Genomic DNA, 18416 nt, shown 5'->3' with positions numbered 1-18416 from the left:
TTGGAAGACATTTGAGTAAATTTAGGATTTCTTATAGAGACATCTTATGAATCGGGGGAGGATACAGGGCATTATACATGGGGGGGTTTAATGGGAACACTGCAGATTAACCCCATTTTATGGAGATTATCACACCAAATACTACATGCCTAGATATCTATAGGGCTCTTCTATATGTGACATGGCCTAGATATCTATAGGACCCTTCTATATTTTACATGGCCTAGATATCTATAGGGCTCTTCTATATGTGACATGGCCTGGATATCTATAGGACCCTTCTATATGTGACATGGCCTAGATATCTATAGGACCCTTCTATATTTTACATGGCCTGGATATCTATAGGACCCTTCTATATTTTAAATGACCTGGATATCTATAGGACCCTTCTATATGTGACATGGCCTGGATATCTATAGGGCCCATGATATACTATATATGCTATACCCCTGTGTTATCATTTTGCTGTAGGGATTCCTTTATCACCTCTTTAGCCTCCATTGTTATCATTGCTATTAATTTCAGCACACAATATGCTAATTGGTCTCACTGCTGTCAGGTGGGCGGGACTGAGCTGGAGCAGAGAGTCTGGGACCGCCCACCTGACATAACAGAAATAACATATTGGGTGCTGAAACTAGTAAATGTGTGCAGGAGCCCTGTGAATCATACAATATGGACAACTCCTAACCATACGCTAAGGAAAGCAGCCAGACTAAGACCATGGAGGGATCGCTTAGTCCTACAGTCACCCACATTTTGTCCCTCTTTCTGTTCTTTGAAAGTTGGGAGGTATGATTAAGCGTGAATACAGACGAATGCAAAACTGAGGCTGTGACAGATAAGAGCAACAGACATTAAATAATGATAATGTGACCTCACCATCAGTCTGTGACATTGTCTCAGGGGCCGCTGAGGTCGTCATCTGCAGGGCGGGGGGGGGGGGGGGGGGGAGGGGGAAGGAGGAATGCAGCTCTACTGATCTGGATGTTAATGCAGCCAGGTCACAGAATTGGGGAGGGGAGGAGCCCCAACCAGATTGTGAATATGGCAGAGTAGGAGACGTTAAGCAGGGGGCAGGATGAATGTCATACTCACCTCTCTGCTCCCGGGCCCCTCTTTGGGTGCACCGGACACATCACAGCAATGGGGTAAGTGCTGTACTAATAGTCACCTCTGTAGGAGGTCAGCGAGGGGTCCCAGCCATTGTATGGGGTCAACATAAGGAACGCAGTCCAGTAACTTCAGTTTTGTCCTAAGTGCGTCCCATGTCCCCATCCCCTAATCTATCTGTACCCTGTAGTGATAATTGGGGAATCCCTTCCCTAGAATTTCAGCGCCATCATATCCCATCAGTGTGAAGAGGTGTTCTATATTGAGCCTTGGAGACAAAGGGTTAAGGGATCCCGGCCAGGTTATTATTGGGCAATCACTTTTTAGCTTACATGGGCCGTCTGATCTGCAGCGTCTTGGGTCGTCCTCTTGTCAGTAAGACGAGTTTTTCTACTTTTGGCATTTCATCACAGCCATCCGACCTCACATCTGCTGAGGATTTCCTTGGAGAAGCACTTAGTATAAATACCCGGCGCTTGCCAACTCCTTCCACACGGCCTTTTACAGCCTGTCCCAGCCTTATAAATATCACACAAGGCTTTTGTCATTCAGTGGGCACCACAACATTGTGTATCTGTGCGGGGACTGGACATGGCCACGGCCTGTGTGATTGCTATAGATCACAATGTGTGTAAAGTCTATAAAGGTGACGAGAGGGCACCGCGCCTTGTCTGTCCCCGCAATGCAAAGGCCATCATGGCCCGAAGGTGGAGGCTTTATAGCAAGACTCGGACTAATATCACAACTGATCTCTACTGTACAAGAAGATCCAAAATCCCTGCAGACCTTGTTTATTAATTATAAATAAGTATTAAGATACAAGTTCTTAAGGGATTGCCCATGTACATGTGTAAGGTTGAACAGAATTAAAAGTGAAACATTGTTTATAAATAAAACTTTTGCTGAATTTTTCAGATTTTTCCACCCATTACAGTACGGTGAGGGATTCTGTTCCCCATTGCACTTTAACATTACAGAGCGAGTAGACTCTCCAATAGTCTTTGGGATATGAGAGTCACCTCTTTAAGCCGATTGGGCCCCGAGCAGACCTGAATAACGGAAGCCCAAGCACAGTTGTGAACCAAGAGCTAGTGGTGACATTGTTCATCTTAGATCAGTTGTGAATGAACTTGACCAAGATTGCTGAAACTTTCTATGGGAACTTTACAGAAGCCAGCTATAATAACCTGACCACAGTAAGGACATCAGGAGGACACTACATGTATGAGACGATAACCAAAAACGTCCAACTGGGGTGTCTTCCTGTGAGATTGAAGTTATTTGTGGCACCAGAAAAAACCTAAGCACTGAGCTGTAATATGATGTATAAACAAGTACTTAAAGGGATTCTCCCATCTCAGTTTTTCAGCAGGCTGCCTGTTCTTCTCATTGCCTTTATCTCTCCCCCCCCCCCCCCCCCCCATCTCTTGGTGAATGGGGCCTGAAGTCTCAATACTTTTGCATCAAATATTTTGATCAAATAATATGCAGATGCTTGTACACAATGGGCTCTGTTATCTGTGTCTTTACCTAGAGCAATAACAGACTTCGCTTTATCAGCAAACCACAATTAGCTGAACTACGGTCCTGCTGGCAGAGCAGTGAGTGACATCACCTGTCCTATAGGTCTGTGGTTATAGTAACCAATGGGAGGAATAGGGTCACATAGCATTTCTAAAGCAATATATTTAGGAGAAGTTTAGCCTTCAATTTACATAAGCTACCGGTATAGATGGGACAACCCCTTTAAAGCACAATTGAAATGCTCACAGTTAAAGTAACTAGGTGGACGAAGAAAAAAAAAAAAATTATATATAATATTTTTCATTCCAGATGTTTTGTATACTTTATGATCCTAACACCACCTATTGTAATAGATACAGAAGGGTTTTTATCACACACACACACACACGTTTTTGTATGTTTGTGTCAGAGCCAGGAGTGGATTGAGCATACCATGGCTTTAGCTTTGCATGCAGGACTAGAGCTTTATAATCCTTTCCTTCTGCCATTTTTTAGTTAATTTTGTTTTCACTACATTTTGCCTTGAAAAAGCCAGAACTTATTTTACCCCCATTCACAGCTTGTACTTCATAGTAAAGATATAACCAAGTTACATGCCAACACTGCAGCAATAATGCAAACTCAGTGTGAATATAGCAGACAAGTAGTTGTGGTGCTACCTTAGAGCTTACAGCAGAACGACATCCATTTATCCCTGATTAGATGCCACGTTAAGACAGAAGAGGAGTTGTGGTAGTTGTAGTCCTTCACATCAGTAATCCCACAGCAAGCCCTGGCAGCATTACAACAAAGGTGCACAAAGCCAGACAAGGCCATAAGAGTGGAAACTAATGATAATAGATCAGACATTTACAGGTGGTAATATTGTTTATTTGGAGAAACCTAAAACCCTTTTGACAATTCACCAACCCCATGACTATAATGAGAGCCAGCCATTAGAAGGTGTCCAGTCCTTGTCACATCTCAGTTTGTGGGTTCTGAAGATTTCACCATCGCCTGGAATACTGAAATATTAAACGAGAATTATTTGTATAACAAAGTTATAACTTCACCCATTTGCTACAATTTTTCATTTTATACATTTGTGTTCTCGCCATTGGCTCAGGGCTCCAAACTAGAAACAATTAACATTGGCTATTAACTAGAGATTCTGCGAGTATAAGAGGTCTAAGGAGATTAATGATTACACCCATGATGGACGCGGCGTCACCCCTCTGTATACTGATCCCATAATTGTTATAGATCTTCCCAGTCAGTGTCCGGCTCTCCATTCTACAGACTGGCTCCATTTTGTTAGTTTTAATCCTGAACCTTTAACCCTTTACTGGCTTCAGGGATTACATGTACATGACATACAGGTTGGTTGTCACATGTACATGACCAACAAGGAACCACTGAGGCCAATGGATCATTCAAGGTTCAGCACAGTAGGGACAGGACCAGAGACCCCAGAAGATACAGAGGAGGGGACAGGATTACATCTTAGACAACCCCTTAAGGAGGTACAGAGAAGATTGTGTTATGCTCCCTTGTATGCCAGATCCCTACTGTACACAGAATCACGTCAGGGATGGGGCACAGTCATCCAAGAACTACAGAGTGGGTTTTCCTCTATTAAGAGCCTTACCCTCGAGCCCCAGCTTGCCATCCTTAGTCAGATCCTTGATCTCCGCACAGGTCAGACATCTTGCATCAGATTTGAAGTTCTGCAGGAAGAATCTGACAATAGAAGTAAGAAGGTCACGAGTCTGCCGCTCTGTTATATAGTATCAGGTTATGGAGCGCTTGGCTACATGTGTATAGGACTGTTCACTCTTAGTCATATTGTAGGACAGGTCTTATATTGTAATCTTACGCAAGCTCATGTTCCTCAATGAATCCACTGCGATCTCTGTCCAGGATTTCGAAAATCTTCTGGATCTCATCAGGAGACTTTCCAACCAGACCGACCTTCTGGAAGAAGGCTTTGTACTCGAAGGAGTTGTCATCTGTAACACATATTATAGGATGCAAGAGAATAGAAATGTAAAAGGGTTTTTTTTGCTTTTATCCTTTGACACCTTCCATCATGAACATTTACTGATGTGCCTTTTACACGTTACGGTGGTCACATGACCATCTCTACTTCTGCTGACATTGCCTTCAGGCTACAGCTGAACCATGGTCAGGTCATGGGGCCACAGCGGCCGGACAGTGGACGAGACCTGATGTTATAGGCTTCAGGGTGGTCACTTGTTCTAGATTTTGATTTAATGCAAGTGAACAAAGGGACATGTAGTGCAAAAGAAGGATTTTTCCAGATTCTAAGGAATAAGACTGACAATACTGGATTCTTGTGGGCCCTCAAGGCTACGTAAGCCATTAACTCCATTTTGAGAACATATTACTGTATAATGCTTTGTTTCTTCCACACCTGCCAGAACACTTCCGCCTGATACTGTCTATATAGCTAAAGTGCACGACTGAAACTGTGTAGCCACGGGAAATAGAATTATACTGCAGTCCTGGAAGATGAAGGGGCAGATCCTTGAGAAGCTTTATTGTCTAGGGGTCAATATGCAAGTCTCTAGATAAAGGGTAAGTGGTCAGATGATTTGGCGGTTTAGGACACTTAGAGAATTGTTTCTTAGGGGGATCCCGGGGGTGGGGGGTGTTTCTGCAGCATTTGAGGTGTTAAGGAGAAAAGTCGCAGGATTTATGGCAATATCAGAAGATATTTGGGATCGAGGAGAGATGAAAAAAAATTTCCATAGAAGAGAGTGCAGCAGATTGGACCCATAAAATTAATAGCTACTAAAACCAGTGAGCTTCACAAAAGACAAGTAACCCAATATAATGTCCTGTTGGGGGAATCATAATACCCCAGAGATATGCTGTCTGTAAAGGAAAATTAATTAACAGGCCAAGATCGGCTACAGCCATCTTTGACCTGGAGAATCAACAGAGACACATGGTGGTGGTGTATCAAAATGGATTCTGTTTAATGGTGGCTAGAACAATAATATATATCCCATGGCATAGACAGAACAGGATTGGCTAGTATAATTAGCCTAACATCCACTGGTGGAGAAGTTTGTAACAATAGCCCTGATGCATATCTATTGGATAAGAAACTGGAGAGAGGTCACACCCCCCTGAGGGCTGAGTGGGGGTGTGAGTTGTAGAAGACACATGGCCTCTCTAAAATGGAGTCTGAGAGCTCATGGTATGGTGGCCGCATGGACTCACAAAATGGCAGCCATCTGCACATGTCTCAAATACACACCCTAGATATCCATCTCATGGTATTCTAAAGACAATAGACATCCTTGTTGGAGACAATTAGCTTAATTACCCTTCTCTTGTCCCTTTATCTTTAAAAGGGTCTTTGATCCTTTCCTAACAATGCCCCTGGTTCCAGACAATCTGTCTCCATCCTTTGTAAGATAGCATCACCCAATACACAGAGCATAGTATTTACATAACCAGTCTGGCAAGTTTCCAAATTGCTCATCTCTGGACAGATAGAACAATCTCAGCCCTCACCTCTATACACAATTTTTCATAAGATATTATTAGCCCCCCACAGTCCCAAAAGGGAGCTATACCCATAATGCACAGTGTGCAGGGGGTGTACAAATAAGCTTACTGGCATAGCTATCGATGTTATCAAGGTGCAGGCTTGGGTTAGGTATAAACACCATTGGAGGACATCCGGGGACAAGTAGACTGACCCTGGTTTACCTGAACCTCACCCCATTAGCTCCAGTTCAGCGTCTCCCACCCTTACAAGGGCCAGGACCTCACAACAGTAATGGTGCATGATAGTGATGTCACTATGCACTGGCCAGCAAACCGACAGATACAGCCAGTGCTGGGGAACATGGACAGGCTGGTATAAAGTCAAAGCTAAACCTGAAGGACCATTAGAGTTAATGAGAGGTCTAGGGGTTCACAAACTAAACATTGCAGGGACATTTATTTCCTCCCCAGTCCTGGGTGTTCCTACCCTTAAAATGAAATATGCAAACTGCTATGTGGACAGGACAAGCTGCAGGAATAGACTCTGGTCGCTGACCTCACATATACACCATACTAGCAATGAAGCAAGTGCAAATACTATACTGTATATTGGGCTAATACCAGATCATAGCCACCTATAGACATAGCACCAGATACCACAATGTGTTTCACCAGCTATAATAAGATTCCCTGCTCTGTAGTTTTTGTTTTTTTTAGGGGGGGGGGGGGAAGGGGGGCTCCAGTCTTACTGTGGTGTTTATTAAAAGCAAAAGAGGTGAGAGCAGAAAACCCTCTACAGGAACAATTTACAAAAAAAAAAACTTAATAAATGTGCCCCATTGAGTGTAACCTCCCCATAACACTCCATGTATAATATAGACCAGTAATAAATCCCTTCTAGCCTTCCATTGCTCTTGGTATTGGCCACTTACCTGCCACACTGGCCAGAGCAGCATCAATGTCCTCAGCAGCCAGAATCTCAGTGATGGCCATGACTGTCAGGTCTATGGAATCTGTAGGGTCTGTCAGGACTATAGTATCTGTAGGGTCTGGGGGCTACACTGGGGCTTTTTGTAGTGCAACCAGTTGATGGTAACGATTCATTGACAGCTGCGGCCGATGAGACCGCACAGAACTCAATGCGTCCATATGGACCTCAGCTAAAGCCCAATAGTTAACCCCTTCCTACCACAGCCTGTGTCCAAATTTTCCATTTTTGTTTCATTGTCTCTGTTCACAGTCCTGAGGGCGTCATTTTTGCATGACATTTGTGCTTCATAAAGGTTCCGTTTCATATTCCGTACAATGTACTAGTAAACTGGAAAAAAAAAATCAGATTGGGGTGGAAGTACAGACATTTTTTATAGGCTTTATTTTTACGCCATTAACTGGGAATTGGAAATGTTACCTGTAATCCGGGGGTGGGTGCGATTATGGGGATACCAAATTTATGTTGGTTTTCTTATGTTTTACCACTTGAGACCGGGCCCCACAATGCGAAAACGCAGCCTTGTGACCACAGATTCTGGCCAATCCCATCCACACACTGCAGGATATCTGGGATTTCAAAAACATTGACGTGTTTCTAAGTTACAGCATGACAATTATATCTACTATATCTATATCTGCTTTACGTTCCATTAATGACTGCCTAGAAGTAACGTAATGACATGTCCGGGGCCTTTCATAAGCTGCGATGCTAACACGTATTGTTCCAGGGGCCGGTGATCCTACCCAAAATGGCACTGTAGGGGCATCAAAAGGGCATGAGAAGGGTTAATGCCAGTGATCAGTGTGGGCGCAGATCGTGGGCGTTACCACCAGGTCCCTGCTATGTAATACATCAGGAGATCTGCTGACTATGGCGGCCGCGCAGATCCTTTCTAGATTGGGGTTTAGAACATGATTTGCAGTTTGCAGTGACTGGAGAGTCCGGCATTTATAGGAGGAAATAGAAGCTCAATTACTGAATAATGATTTTTTTCAGACATTTATTTTTTTTATTTATATCGTTATAAAACAAAACCAATGACGACGAATATTCTCCCCACTGGTTCATTGTTATGTAGGATGTTCTGGTAAATGTAATGGTTACTATGGTGGGTATAAGCTGTGACCAAATTGTCGGCTAGGGTTTGCTGAGGATTTTTGTAATATACTTTATTAACCCATTGCACTCCCTTTTAGCAGAAAACAAGCTGTAATGTTCTCCCCAGCAATACAATAACTAAGTATTATAAGGGAGGTCCGTCCTGTATACACCCTGTATGGCCACTATATACAGATCTAGTAATTGCTAAAGCGGGACTGTCGTGTACCCCAATATTGCAGCTTTAGCTATAACAGAAAGGGAGCAATCACTATAACTATAACCTATAAGGGCTGGGTAAGGTAAAAATGAAAAAGACAGAAGAAAAGCAATAAAGAGTGGAAATAAGGGAAATGTTTTTCTTGCATTTTTCTCTCCTGTGTTTTTTTCTCAATATTTTTTAGCTGATTTTTGCTATTTTCACTGCTGCCAGAGAAGTGTCTCCAAGCGCCGCCTCCTTTTTCATCCGCCGCATCATCTTAAATGTCTTCCAGCGCAGATTCTTTTGCACAGGTCAGGGCAAAATGGCCACTTGCAGAGTATTGTTAGTGGCCATTTTCCCGTGGCCTGTACACCTGCGCAGTCTGCTCTGCTCTGCTAGGTTACAAGCCTGCGCCGGAAGAAGACATTGAACATGACGCAGCGGACAAAGAAGGAGGCGGCACTTGGAGACACTTCTCTGGCAGCGGTGGAGACACCCTCATCGCGGTTTGAGTGCTGGGACCCGCCCCCATCGCTGCGAGAGAACTCATTTGCATACCAGTAAAAAACGGTATTTCTGAGGAACGGCGCGGCGGAGACCACGTCTAAAGGTAAGAGACGAATAGACTTTCTACAGGCTACTCCAACGTCTGATCCACAAAAAAAAGGTTTTTAATGGTAGAATCCCTTTAAATGTAACTAGACTGTGCTCCCCTGGTCTTCCTCCTACTATTCTATAGTTCCACTCCAATGACTGTGTTGGGTTCACACTAGGAACAGCAGCAATTGCTTTGGCTTGGAATATCAAAATATGGCTTTTCGTCTTGCTGTGCTGCATTGTATATTCTGTATGTGACACCGGTCCTGTGTCCTCACCACCTATCACTCATGGCTGATAGATTGTCAGGTGATGGCAGAAGCCAGCGGAGGCCTCACATGTTATTCTTCTTCCCCTCTGTATGTTAACTATGTATTACATGTGGTTACGGTCGGAAACATAGTAGCTGTTGGGCTTCACATTGGTAATCACACCCACAACAAGCCCTGGTAGCATCAAAGCAAAAGTGCAGCACAAAACTTAGTGAGAGCACAAGAATGGAAGATATTTACTTCTGATATATGGCGGCATCTTGGAGTAAACACCCAAAGACTTATACAGAAAGAAGTTTTGTGTATTTTGAGAAGCCCAATAACTCTAAAACTGCAGAAATAATTGCCAGTCATTTCCATGATGTATATGGAGAGTTCAATCCTTGTCACACTCGTCGTGGTTTTTTGGCTCCGGCTGACTTCACCATAGCCTGGAAATCTGAAACATAACAGAAAGAGAATTGTTCTTATATGAGAACGCTCGGTAACTTTTTTCCTATTTTCCTTCCCCACTTTCTTCTGTAGACCTATCTATGTGAGGGCTTGTTCCTGACGCCATTATGGGGTACATATAATGTTTAGATTGGCTTTTAGTAACAAATTTGGGGAGTCTATGTGAAATAACACACAATTCTATCATCATTTTTGCATTTTGTCTTTCCCTCTGTATTATAAGCGACTCAGCATTTCTGTCCGGCCGGTCATTACAGTTACGGCGAGACCAGATTTTATTGCTTTTGTTACGTTTTATCACTTCTACAAACAAAAACATCACTTTTTGAAGATGATCTGTTTTCCTGAGGTCTCTGTATTTGCCTCCGTATCTGACACCTATAAAAAATTTTTACCATACTGGTGACAGAGATATGTCAGGACTCTTTACTTGCAGGACAAGTTTTTTTTTCATTGGTTCCATTGCTCGGCATGTGCGGCTTTTTGACCACTTTTTGTTACTATTTTTTGGAAAAAGCGAAGTAAACCAATATGTTAATTTGCACTTTGTGCTTTATTTTGTCCCTGTTGTTAAATGTCCGGGATAAATAACACTATTTTTGTATAGTGGGGACTTACATGTACATGGGGACACTGAACAAGTTTTGTGGTTACATTAAGTGTTTTTTAAATGTAAAGTTAAAAAAAAGTTTAAAAAAACCCCAACTTTTTATTACTTTTTTGTTTTTTTTAAACTTTTTCTTAATTTTTTACATAACGGGTCTTGAACCTTGGATTTCAGATCCCAACTGCAATGTTCTATAATGCATCTTATTGCATCACATTGCCACAACCCAGTGGAGGAGAGCGGGGGATGGGAGTCGTAGTGGTGTTGGCTGCGCCATACTATTATGGTGTTTAGAATTAAGTATGAGCTCAGTGTGACATAATAGTACGAGGCTTAGCAGGGAGAGGTTAAAGAGTTAAAGGTAAAAAACACATTCCATGTACCAAAGTCAAACATATAATGTTACACCATAACTAGTGAGTGCAGCGGAATCATGTCAGGGCTGAGGAACATTGTGACCAATAGTAATATATTATGTAACAAACAAATTGTAAACATTTCTGAGAAAGATTCCTTACTATTAGGTGCAATCTTTCCATCTTTATCAGAGTCACCGTCCTTCATCACTTCCTTCACTTCATCCTCAGTCAGAAGTCTGGCGTCAGGCCTGAAGTTCTGCAGGAATGATCTGATAATACAAGTGACATTGTTGTCAGCGTCTTTCCTCTCTGTGTCTTATACAGTAGTTGTAGGATCAGGTTATGGGGTGATTGACTAGAACTTTACACAGACGTTCCTTATATTCCTCGCACATTGTAACGATACTTCTGATATGTTAGGATTAAGATCTTATATTGTTATTCTTACGTAAGTTCATCTTCCTCAATGAATCCACTGTCATTTCTGTCAAGGATTTCAAAAACCTTCTTGACCGGACCAGTAGACTTGCCGGACAGACCGGACTTCTGGAAGAAGGATTTGTAGTGGAAGGAGTTGCCAGCTGTGGAAAAACAAAAAGTATTTAAGATACAGAAGAATGAAAATGTAACTGGTCAGTAAGGATCATGAGATTCTGGACCAAAATGTTTGAAAAAATGATCCTGTTTTTCGCCTTAAAAAGTTTCTGCCATTAGGTGTCCCCCTTCTAGCTAAGTTGTGGCTCCTTGTTACTAGGGAAAGTCCGTCCATAGATAGCATCAGGCTTAATACTAGTAGAAATGGAAGGGGCTGTTTACCTCACACCCTGTACGTGTCTACAAGTTGCTATCCCTGCCAATACACTGCAGGCACTGGAAGGTTTCTGGAACTTCTAGAATGTACAGAGGGTTTATTACTTCTATATACTTGTGACTAGATATTTCAGTTATTGCTTAGACAGCAAGCAGCTTTCCTTATTGTGCTGAGATCTGTTTAGTTGCATCATGCCCTGTATTTGTAGTTAAGTGTCCCTGAATCTCCAACATGTTCTCTTAGGTTTTTCCAAGCTATAAGTTTACTATTGTACAGTTACTCCTGGCAGAATAAACCAGTAGTAATAGTAGTGGGTGGAGGGGGAGACTGCTCCCTATTGTAGAGCCTGGGAGAGAAATGTAAAGTGCGCTGGATTCATAATGGGGCTAATGGCAGCTGAAAACTGAAAGGACACCATGTATGGAGATTTATACCGTCATACAACCGGCTGATCAGCAAGAATCTGCGCAGAATTCAACATCATGAAAACTCAGGAAAGCTTTAAGTAATTCTATGTCAAGCACTTTCTGCATTTTTCTATTACATTACAAAAAGAACTGCATGAACAAAGGCTGTAAAGACCTATCCTAAACATGAGTCACTACTATCAGATCAGTGGGGGTCTGATACCCTGACACCCCCACCGATCAGCTGTTCTCTGAATCTTCTCCCATTGCCCTCTGGTGTAGTTTTCGATCCCAGAGAATGAGACCTCCAGGACCTGCTAATAACTCTGGAGATCTCGCTCACAGACTGACAAGGCGACATTCTTCATCAATCAGGTAATGACTTTCTGCAGAATTTTTGCTGTAGACTTTGCTGTGTTTTTTCTTAGGCACAAGTAGATTTAAGAGGAATCAATTTAATACTTCTCCTTCCACTGTTGGTTTTGGCTCAAAAAATACAGAAAGGGAAAAGCCCCAAATAGCAAATTGCAGCTAAAAACTACAGAAAAAGAGCAGAATTGTTCTCCTTAGTTTTCATTCTCTTATTAAATCTATAGAGAGGACGCTCGCATTTCCTCAGGTGTAATTCACATGTTATTTTTAACGAATGTATTTTTGACCCTACAGCTTCTCGGCTGCTCTTTATCCGCAGGGGGTGGATGGGATTCCCCAGTATCCATCCCGTTCACTTTGCTGATCCTGTAAAGCTCAATGTTTTCTCTGTTGCATTTCCATTATGTGGAGCCTCAGCCTGATCCTGTATATAATGTAAGTGATAATCTCCACACCAGTAATATCACCTCTAGCCATATTATATCGTGTCCTGTCACCTGTCACTTACCTGCGACACTGGCCAGAGCGGCATCAATCTTCTTTTCATCCAGAAAATCTGTGATTGACATGATGGTGCAAATATAAAAGGAAAAGTAATAGAGAACTAAGAAAACTCGAAACTTGTCCTGACTATTCGACATGACTGGGAATCCCTGAACAGGTAAAGTCTCCGGATTTCCTATTCCAGCCTAATGTCACTGACCCCCAATCTAGCAGGTTAGACCCCCATTACATACAATCCTTATCTGCCCCTTGTATACTCAGTGCAGTAAATAGTCTATTACACCAGCACGGAGCTCAATATATATATATATACCCCATATAGGGCGGGACGAGTCACACAGCATATATCATTGCTAAGTTAGTTGCTATTATCAGTCGTTATTGTGTAACACCTATTAGGATTCCAATGTGGGGCCACAATAACAAGGTCAGTAAATCACAAGTCCTCAGGCAAAGCAGAAATGGGCTGATAACTGCGAGCAGTAGAAAATGCGACCTAAACAAAATACACATCTGCGAGCCAAGAGCGGCCCCGGACGCCTTCACCACAGCTCCTTACAAGAAGAGGTGAATTTTCACTGAATCTAAAGACTGGATTTGTCACCAAAACTTAAAACTTAAAATGCAATGCAACAGAAACCAAACACCAAATCCGCACCCTCACAGGAGCAGAGATCTCACAATGGTCGTCTATTCATGGAGCAGCAGCTGAAGAAGGCAACAAGAAACCAAATCATGAGATGAAGACGGGATCGGAAAACAAGCCAATGTCAAATCTAATCGGGAATGCCAAAGCTCCCTGCGGCAACACCATCCATGTATACTGCTGGCCCCTGAAGATAAAAGCAAACAAATATTCACACTCAATTGCTAGGGGAACAGAAAAAATGTGTTCGCGGGATCAATAGCTGAAAACTAAATTGCTGTAATTTGTGACAGGACAGTATGTGGGTTAGGCACTACTGATGTTAGTAGTTCAGTGACTGCAGTTACTGCCCTGAGGTCATGTACCATCCAAGTATTGACTGTCTCGCCCTTCTTGCCCTTTTTTTTGATTGGGAACAAGGGAGTGTTAGCAGCAGATTTTGTAGGTTTTATTGCCCCAGAGGCAATTAGTGCTGTGATGTTTTTCCCTATTATTCCTGTTGGACTTTTTCTGATTTGTATAGAATGAAGTAAATTCTGGGGGTTCGTCCGGGATGGCTCCTCCCCTGAAGATTATTATGTTTACTATGATATATATATATATATATATATTGCTTAATCTGAGGCGGTTTTGCTCCTGGTTTCAATTGTATCATCACTGGGGGGACTGGTAGTTTAAGACTTTGCCCACAATGTGTCAGGAACGTGTTCTAGTGCCGGGTTGTCAGGGGGAGGTAGAGTCAGATATGTGCAGACATGCTAGTATCTGGAACAATTCTGTTTCTGGGATTAAAATTTTTAACATAACGGTCCCATCTGGCTTATACACAATATATATACTGTATAGCCTGTAATATATCCGAACCTAATAGATTGACAGGTGATTTATCACTGACTATCAGTCTGGTCATACATGTATGGTCAGCCAGTCGGAGGAGCAATGTGGTTAGTTGACATTCTTGGATCAATCCCTCAAACTCTTGGGTATGGAGGGTGTCATCGGATATGTCAGATGGGTTGACATGTTCCTGGCGAATCACGGTTTTGGCTGCACCCGTATCCACCAGGAATGGAATTTTCCAACCATCTGGGAGGTGCACCGGGACTACATCTTGTGGGCCTGGGTGTAAAGGTGCCCTTAGGGAGTAGGTTGTTACGGGATTGCCTGTGTCTTATTGTGAGTCCTGGGGAGGGACATCCATCTTACCCTGGACGTCTTGCTTAGGTGGTAGCCTACACTGACGTCTGAGGTGTCCGATCTTCCCACACTTGTAACACTGTATCTGGACAGGCTTTGTCCTTTGGTCCAGCTCCACCACTTTTGCTACACATAATAGCTCTTCAATTGCACATGTTCTCCAATCAGGATTCTCTGCCTGAACCTTCTGTCTGAGTTGTGGCCTAAGACTTGCTATGAATGCGCCAGTACAGTGGAGAAAGTAAGTGAACTCTTGAATAGATTCCACTTGAGCAGAAATCACATCTAGAAGACATTTCCTGATTTTCATGTTTCCGTTCATCCATATTTTTGGGGTGCCTTGTGTGCACAGCTTTATTACTGCAGGTTCTAGGGATAGCGGGGACCAAGAATGTCGCATATTACTGATGTCAGGGATTTATTAAAAGGATACACAAAAAGATACAAGACAAAAGCAAGAATATAGCCAAGTCCTTAAGCCTGGGGCGCACCCAATGTCAGCTATAACATATTCTCAGCCGTTCTAGAAATTTCTAGGCGCTGCTTGTTCTCATGTCTAATGTTCACTGGTTTGGAATTTGACCTGACACCTTTTGTATCAGACAGTAGCAAGACATTGTAGAAAGCTAAAAACAAGCTAAGTCAGCTAAAGAGAGAGCGAGACTGACCTGGGAGAATTAACCCTTTACTCGTCAGGTTATACCACAGCATGTTCATAGCGCTAAGGTCAGGGTTATGGTGGAAACAAACATTGTATGAGAATGGTGTGTGCATGAACAACCTCACTGGAGTTTGGGTGTGAGCGTCTCTGGGGGTGTCTGGGGCGAGCAATGCAAATAGACTAATAGGGAGATCAGACCATCAGTGACTACATCAAGATTGTTAATATCATATTCCCATAATGTATATACAGTACAGACCAATAGTTTGGCCGCACCTTCTGATTCGCAGAGTTTTCTGTATTTCCATGACTATGACAATTGTAGATCACACTGAAGTCACACATGTGGGATTATAGACTTACCAAACAGTGTGACACCGCTGACAATCTGTCTTCTATTCTCGCTTCCTTTTGCTTTGATTCCTGCTTTGCACACTCTTGATGAGCTTCATGAGGTAGTCACCAGGAATGGTCTTCCAACAGTCTTGAAGGAGTTCCCAGAGCTGCTTAGCACTTGTTGGCCCTTTTGCCTTCACTCTGTGGTCCAGCTCACCCCAAACCATCTGGATTGGGTTCAGGTCTGGTGACTGTGGAGGCCAGGTCATCTGGTGTAGCCCCCATCACTCTCCTTCGTAGTCAAATAGCCCGTACACAGCCTGGAGGTATTTGGGCTCATTGTCCTGTTGAAAAATAAATGATGGTCCAACTAAACGCAAACCGTATGGAATAGCATGCCGCTGCAAGATGCTGTGGTAGCCATGCTGGTTCAGTATAAATCCCCAACAGTGTCCCCAGCTTGCCCCCCCAAACCATCACACCTCCTCCTCCAGGGTATACTGTACCTTAAAAAGTTGACGTAATAGAGAAAAGTTGGGGTCATATTTGGATTCAGAGGCGAAAAGTTAGTGAAACTAACGCAACGAAAATTGTGTTCCCCAATGTAATTTAAGATTAGGCTCCTTCTAATAGAAATGATGCCTTAAGACACAGCTACCAATCAGAATTACCATACCATATGGCACATGCATACATTTAACATGTAGAATGCCAGGTATACCACATCTCGGGCAGACAAAGAATCTACCTCTTGCCATGTGCAGATCTGGAAGTCACCAGCCCGTGGTACGCATTATTCCCACAAGTGAAATGTGCATTAACCCTTACATGGTGGGAAATAATTATAACACTTAGAGCCAAATTATTTGATAGACGTAAAAAACGCTGATGTTTGTATTAGGTATTGCAGTAAAAATGGAGAAAAAAAATAGCAGAGATTTAATAAGGGATGGAAATGTAAAAAGTGTTTTAATGTTTCTTTTCTGTTGTTTTTCTTTATATTGTTTGAGTTATTTGTTAATTCTAAAAAAAAAAATAAAACTTTGAGAAAAAAAATTATTTTAATCACCGTATTCTGATGACAATCATTTTTTGTAGTTCCTGTCTGTGTATTACTTGTGTATTTCTGTCTGTTATTGCAGGTCGGCTGGATTTATTGATACTCTATTGGGGGACGTATCACAGACATGACATAAATGGGGATTGCTACATTCTATCCTTTATGGGGTTTGGTCTCGTGTCCTGTTACTTTCATAGCTTTTGCATTTTCTGATGCAGCGATGCCAGGGATGTTTAAATTTATTTATTTTATTTATTTTTAAGTTTTCTTTACTTTTTTAAGACTTTGCTTTTAGGCAATTTGGAATTTTTAACATGCAGTTATTTCAAACCAAGCAAAGTCAGGAATCAAGAGAGGAAGCAATTACAGCTCTACCTTATACATTACTAGCTGGTAAACGCGACTTGGTCTGCGGTGATTGTAGCAGTGGGTATATACAGGCGTGGGTAAGGTTTTCGTACTGTGTATAAGGGATGGGATATGAAATGTAACTTTGTATCTTGTTGTTGCTGTAATTCTGAGAATACGTGAGACTTTGGTGATGAATGTAATTTGTATTTCAGCCACTATATATACGGTGTTGGTATAAACTGTACATAGTGTCTTTGGGACAGAGGGATTACAAGTGAATATACTTCGATATACGACATTGTATGATTTGTTATGCAACCAAAACGCTGTGTTAACGCAACGTGGCGCTTCAGCCTCAGGCCTCCTGCACACAAATGGCACGGAGATGGTTTTCACTGACCTATAGATTACAAATAAATTGACAGGGCTGCAAATACGGACAGGTGTAGGGAAGGTATAGGACATACAGTATATAGGACAGGTGTAGGGAAGGTATAGGACATATATAGGACAGGTGTAGGGAAGGTATAGGACATACAGTATATAGGACAGGTGTAGGGAAGGTATAGGACATATATAGGACAGGTGTAGGGAAGGTATAGGACATATATAGGACAGGTGTAGGGAAGGTATAGGACATATATAGGACAGGTGTAGGGAAGGTATAGGACATATATAGGACCTGCTCTATATTTTACAGCTCAATTTGTCCTGGACACACAGCCGCAAAAACAGGATCTATGTGTATGGGCCCATTGAAATGTACAGGACCAATTGAAGATAAAAGTCTGTCCCTGTGCATGACAGTTTAGTAACTCCATGCGCCTCTTATTAATAGCAATTAACCCCATCATGTCCCTCACATTAACCCTTGTGTAAGAGTTACTGATATGTGAGAGACTTGGAGGTAATAATTAAGTATCTTCATTACTGAGGTCTTTTATTAGTACCTCCATATGTCTCACATATTAGTAACCTTTATATGAGGCACACAGGGGTTAATATGAGGGACATGATGGGGTTATTCCTATTAATGTGAGGCACACAGGGGTTAATATGAGGGACATGATGGGGTTTATTCCTATTAATGTGAGGCACACAGGGGTTAATATGAGGGACATGATGGGGGTTATTCCTATTAATGTGAGGCACACAGGGGTTAATATGAGGGACATGATGGGGTTTATTCCTATTAATGTGAGGCACACAGGGGTTAATATGAGGGACATGATGGGGGTTATTCCTATTAATGTGGGGCACACAGGGGTTAATATGAGGGACATGATGGGGTTTATTCCTAATAATGTGGGGCACACAGGGGTTAATATGAGGGACATGATGGGGGTTATTC

General features: G+C 42.3%; 2 protein-coding genes across 2 annotated transcripts; both read right to left on the bottom strand.

Annotated features, from left to right (window-relative positions):
* Positions 1-3300: 3300 nt before the first annotated feature.
* LOC142216845 (parvalbumin beta-like) lies at positions 3301-7134 on the bottom strand. The gene is made up of 4 exons (XM_075284882.1): positions 7074-7134; positions 4496-4628; positions 4268-4359; positions 3301-3467 (listed from the first exon to the last, which is right to left on the bottom strand). Exons 1-4 carry the CDS (start codon positions 7132-7134, stop codon positions 3301-3303), a joined length of 453 nt encoding a protein of 150 aa, XP_075140983.1.
* Positions 7135-9687: 2553 nt separating this feature from the next.
* On the bottom strand, positions 9688-12879 carry LOC142217468 (parvalbumin beta-like). Its single transcript, XM_075285718.1, has 4 exons — positions 12819-12879; positions 11169-11301; positions 10880-10989; positions 9688-9740 (listed from the first exon to the last, which is right to left on the bottom strand). The coding sequence occupies exons 1-4, from the start codon at positions 12877-12879 to the stop codon at positions 9688-9690; spliced, it is 357 nt and encodes a 118-aa protein (XP_075141819.1).
* Between the last annotated feature and the right edge of the window lie 5537 nt (positions 12880-18416).

Source organism: Leptodactylus fuscus, chromosome 8 (assembly GCF_031893055.1).
Source record: "Leptodactylus fuscus isolate aLepFus1 chromosome 8, aLepFus1.hap2, whole genome shotgun sequence".
Taxonomy (NCBI): Eukaryota; Metazoa; Chordata; class Amphibia; order Anura; family Leptodactylidae; genus Leptodactylus; species Leptodactylus fuscus.
The sequence above is the reverse complement of the archived record's forward strand: the minus strand, read 5'-3'. Positions and strand labels throughout refer to the sequence as shown.